The sequence below is a fragment of the Dermacentor albipictus genome, chromosome 9 (assembly GCF_038994185.2).
Source record: "Dermacentor albipictus isolate Rhodes 1998 colony chromosome 9, USDA_Dalb.pri_finalv2, whole genome shotgun sequence".
Classification (NCBI taxonomy): Eukaryota; Metazoa; Arthropoda; class Arachnida; order Ixodida; family Ixodidae; genus Dermacentor; species Dermacentor albipictus.
In genome coordinates, this window is record NC_091829.1 from 99,157,554 (window position 1) to 99,163,057 (window position 5,504).

General features: G+C 51.2%; 1 protein-coding gene across 1 annotated transcript; it reads left to right on the forward strand.

Moving 5' to 3' along the window:
• The first annotated feature begins 4,132 nt into the window (after positions 1 to 4,132).
• Positions 4,133 to 4,879, forward strand: LOC139050171 (uncharacterized). Its single transcript, XM_070526380.1, has 2 exons — positions 4,133 to 4,382; positions 4,539 to 4,879. The coding sequence occupies exons 1-2, from the start codon at positions 4,133 to 4,135 to the stop codon at positions 4,877 to 4,879; spliced, it is 591 nt and encodes a 196-aa protein (XP_070382481.1).
• Positions 4,880 to 5,504: the final 625 nt, after the last annotated feature.

Here is a 5,504-nt window from a genome sequence, read left to right on the forward strand (position 1 = left end):
TATCTATCTACCTCCCCACAGTGGACGGATTGTGGGGAGGTTAGCACTCTATCTCATATGCTCTGGCAGTGTCCTGCGTTACGGGATACGTCCCTCACCAGCGAACGGGACTGGGACGAGGCCATATCTTGTACGCAACTCAAGCTCCAGTCCATGGCCGTCCAGAGGGCCCGTGAAAGAGCGGAGAGGCTTGGCCTCCCGATTCCGACATGGGAGCAGCCAGCGGTGAGCCGGGGGCCCCAACGGGTCTCCACCGGCTTGTCCCTCAGGACCTCAATAAAAGTTCATTGTCTGTCTGTCTGTCTACCTTGTGCCGCTCTCTGTGCCTGTAACGGATCCGGTGGGACTAAACTATGCCCTGCTTTTTTTTGCATCACTACTCTAAATATATCTTGCTTCTCTCCACTGCTGACCGGTTGATGCTTCAGTCCACATTAAATCAAAGTACTTTTGGAAGGTGGGCGTAGCATACGGGTCCCACTGGTGGAATCGCATTCGCATTTCATTAGGATATGCTGAGTGAACTGCGGATTCTCGCTGCAGCATACACATGCAGTGTATTTCACTGCATGTGGGGAGGTGGCAAGTGCCGGCCCGCCTCAACCTTTCCCTAACAAACGCAGTTACCACTCAACTTAAGCCCCTACCTCCGTTAGCCAGTTTCGTTAGCAAAGCTGCTATCAGTGTTGTTAGGCAAACGTTTCGCACTGTTTCCCATCACGGCTCTCTCTAGGCTATTCCGACGCTTTTAGCGGTTCCTCGCTGGCTGAGTGGTTATAACTTCCATTGTTATGTTTTTTCCTCCACATCACGAGTAATCCGTACGCAGGCCCGCTCGCATAGAATGAGAGAAGTGAGACGCACGCAGGCAGTCTGTCAAAGCAGCATTTTTGTAGAATCCTACGTTGTCGCGAAATGAACTTATCAAGCATAGCTTCTTACCTTGCTGTGATAGTTTAGTCATAGTGGATCATTAATGGTGCTTATTGGACGAGAACCGCTCCGAGGCCATGACAGAAAGCACGCCATCACTGGCGTCTAGCACTTCTATTCCCAATGCGTCCTCCAGTAATGCAGTGTAAGGTTAGGCACGTCGACATGGATATGTCCGGTTCCTGGTTCTGCAATAGCGAGCCAATCAACTCCGCCAATATCTACGCTGTCGTGGAGTGCAAGCGACTGAAGATGAAGTATACCGGCAACACAACCAAAGAAGTGTGTGAGCAGAGCCCCTATGCCGATTTACAGGAGTGCTTTTCTGCCTATTGACGTTTCTAAGAATTTAAATTCCGTACAGAGACATATTCTCAACGCCAGCGTTGGTAATGAGGCTCCGAATGGAATTAACGAAGTGCGTTTCAATACCGAGAAAAGCATAGTTATTTTGGAATAGCAGCGCATGTTTCCCTAAAATAATATGGAAATCGTGCGCCTGCTAGGACACGTAGAAATCCGGTGGTTCATGTACAGGCTAGTCCGCTAGGGTGGTGTTATTTCCGATGTAGTGGTTGACATCAGTGACGAAAAGTTCCAAAGGCTTCTATCCTGAACAGGGAAGATCATCGACTTTTATCGCACCGGCCGCGTGACGAGCGTCAAGCTTCTTTTCGAGGGAGACACGCTACCTAATCCTGTCAAGGTTGGCTAAGTGAGAGACCCGCTGCGTACTTATATGCCTCCACCACTGCAGGTCACAAGCGTCTAAAGCTAGGCCATGTCAGCTCTGTCTGCACAGCTCAGATGGCATGCTTCTGCTGTACTGGCAGCCATGACATATCGTCATGTACATTACAAGAAATGAAATGCTCGAACTGCGATAGAACCGACGAGGCCAATTCCAAGGATTGTCTTAGACAAATGAGATAAAAATACTGAAGCAAATGAGCAAGGCAAGTATGTCCCACGACTGTGCAATGCTGGAGGAGACAATCCCATCGTCGACGAGGGCAAGCTGTAGCTCCGAACAAGAGCTCCCTGGCTCCGATTCCGCAGTTACAGCAGAAGATAGTTGAATCGGTATCGATAGATATATCCTAACAGCTGCTTCACGCGAGCCGCGAGAGCCCAGAATCATGTGTATGGCCACATTTGCCGCCGCGCACGCGCACCTTAGGCTGTCAGCGCGGGCAAGGACAGTGCATCGAAGAATCATCATTGGGCTAGGTCAAATAATTGACACTCGGCAGCTGCTACTGTCTGGTTTAAATACGTGAGTTGCGCTAAAGCGGCAGCGAAAAGTGTAGAGTTATAGAGAGTGTCCTAGATACGCTGCAGTACCTTCTGCCTCTGCCCCCGAAGATGACTTGCTGTGCTGTTAAGTGTTCCCTATGCATTGCACAGAAACAGTATGCTGCGGAACCATCATAATCATCATCATCATATTAAGCATACACAACCCCCCCTCCACTTCGTATTCAATCTTTGTCGTTCCCGCGAACCCCTTTACCAGCGTGGAGTAGCGACTAGAGGCTATTTACTCAGGCTGACCTCACTACCTTTCTGCCATTAAAAATTCTTTTCTTTCTACACTATCACTAAGCTGGCCTCTATGAGCTTTTGACAACTGGGCCGCTCTTCAGTTAGCAATTCTCGGCACCACCTCTGCGCTGGTCGTAGACTGCATAAAAGGTGATTGCCATTGTGGGTCCTTTGTCATAGGCATTTATACTTGACAAAAGGTTGTGCAACATCATTTCCCGCCACTTTTAGAGATGATGTAAACGCTCCTACATTCATCGGTAGGGATTAGATAATTACTCCTACAATCGAGCACTTCACGCACGGTCAATTTCTGCACGGAGAGAGAGATCAGGAAAATTGCTTGTATACTTAGTGCGTCAAGCAGTTTATTCTGCGTGTTTCAGTGTTATTAAAGGATATTTAAATATCATCCTGTGGTAAACTATATATATCCTGTGGTAAACTCGGAATGCACCGCGAGCCAGCCGTGGCAGTGCCAGCGTGAGAATCGAGGGAGAGGGCAACCAGCCTCTCGACAATTTGCAAGCGGAAAAAAAAATAAATAGTTGTCATTGAGATACCGGGAAGCACATTTGTCTCTTCGTTCCGCGCACGTACCTACACTTGGTGACCGCGCTTGGGTTTTCGTTCCGCGCACATCCCTACAATTGGTGACCCGGACATGAAGCAAAAGTACGATGTAGCCAGCGCTGCGGTATCCGTACTGGACGTAAAATTGCCTCGTTTTCGGACCAGCAACCCTCAACTTTGGCTTACACAAGTTGAGTCACAGTTCGCACACGCTGCATCACCGCCGACAACGCCAATGGCATCGCGTGGTGGCCAGCATTCCGCCCACGACAGCTAGCGAGGTGCGGGACCTGCTGCTGGCACGATGCACAGGAGACGCCTACCCCATGCTCAAGGATACGTTTATTCGGCTCGTCACCCCATCAGAGCCGGGGCGTCTCCAGCAGCTGCCACGCAACGCCGAACTAGGCGACCGCCAACCCAGCGAACGTTTGCGCCACATGTAGCAATTGGGCGGCAGCACAGGCAGTGTAGACAGTCGCCTAGTGCGGGAACTTTTTCTGCAAGGGCTTCCCACCAACGAGCGAATAGGCATCACTGTGTCTGGGGAGACGGACCTGCTCAAGATGGCCGAGCTCGCTGAAAAACTCATGGCGTCGCGACACCCCCGGTCACGTCATCGCACGCCAGAGCTTCGCCTGCTCGAAATGAAAGAAGAAAGTTTTCGCCTCGCTGACACCGTCAAGGAGCTTCAATCAAGCTACAATCTACGCACATGACAGCGCAGCATACCACCACAGCGACGAAAGGACTGGTACTACTGCAAGTTTGGCGATGCGCCATGGAACTGTGTGCCGCCTTGCGAAAAGTCGGAAAACGCCTTGGGTCAGCACTGAGGGAGACCAATTTTCCCAAAGGTCACCCATCGGTCTTCTTACTAACCGATCGCAAGAGAAGCAGGTGTTTCCTGGTCGGCACTGCTGCAGAAGTCAGCGTAGTTCCGACGTTGCCAGCCTATCGCAAACCACCGTATGCAGTACCGTCGTAAGCTGTAAACAACACGAGAACAACAATCTTCCCGTCCACTAGTCCTTGGGCATCTCCATCGCACATGGTGCCGAAGTCTACACCAGGGGACGGGATGACCTGCGTGGACTATCAAGCCATGGAACGAGCAAACTTGCCCGACCGTTATCCGGTACTTCACATTCACGATGTCACAGCAAACCGACATGGTGCGATGATTTTGTCCAAAATTGACCTCGTACGGGCCTACCATCAGAGCCCCATGGCTCCAAAAGACAACCCCAAGATGGCAACAAAGACGCCCTCCTTCGGCCTGTTCGAGGTCTTCTGCATGTCGTTCGACCTGAGAAAATCCGGACAAACATGTAAGCGCTTTATCAGCTGCGTTTTGCACGGCCTTGACTTCTGTCATGCATACCTTGATTGCGTACTCACCAGGAGCATTTCACCGAATGAGCAAGAGACGCATCTGCGATCCGTGTTTCAGCGCCTGGTTGAACATGCAATATTGTTGAACACAGACAAGTCTGAGTTTGGCGTCGACAAGCTGACCTTCCTTGGCTATGTGGTCTCGAACTCCGGGATTCAACAATACGCAGACAAAGTTATAGCTGTCGAGAAGTTCCCAGGACCCAACGCTAAATACGACCTCCGCGAGTACCTGGGTCTCGGGAAATACTATCGTCGTTTCGTACTTCAGTGTGCGGCCATTCTACAGCCCCTGCATCTCCTGATGACGACCCACGAAAGTGCTACTAGCGAGCTCCGCTGGACGGAGAACGCCCACGTGTCGTTTGAAGCCATCAATCGATGCCTTGCAGATGCTACACTCATCGCCTACCCGAAACCGGGAGTTCAGTAGTGGGTCATGGTAGACGCCTTGGGGGCAGCTGCGGGTGTCGTCCTTCAACAGCTGAGCAACGGAGTATGGTGGCTAATTGCTTTCGTATACCCAAAAATGACACCCAAAGAGCAGCGCTACAGCACTTTTGGGCGCGAACTGTAAGCCGTATACGTGGCAATACGGTACTTTCGTCACTAGTTAGAAGGAACAGAATTCTTCGTCATGATGGACCATAAGCCCTGACGTACGCCTTACGCTCCCACAATTCCGAGGGTGGCGCGTACACTGCCCGCGAACTTCGGCAGATCTGGTTTATATCGGAATTCACCACAGACATTTGCCACATCAAGGCGGTCGACAACGCTGTCGCCGATGCTCTGTCGCGCACTCAAGCCAACGCCATCACTTGTCTCCTAGGAAATGACCTAAAAAAATGGCTGCTACTCAGCGCCATGATGACGAATTCCGCCACTTACAGGAAGCATCGACGTAACTAGACCTGCAGTGGTTGCATTCCCCATGAACAGGAGATGTTTGCTGCCGCATGTCTGCGGGGCAGCCTCCCCCATTCATGCCCGCTGACCTCCGTCGTGAAGCTTTCGCATCGCTACACGAGCATTCACATTTAGGAATACGGGCAACC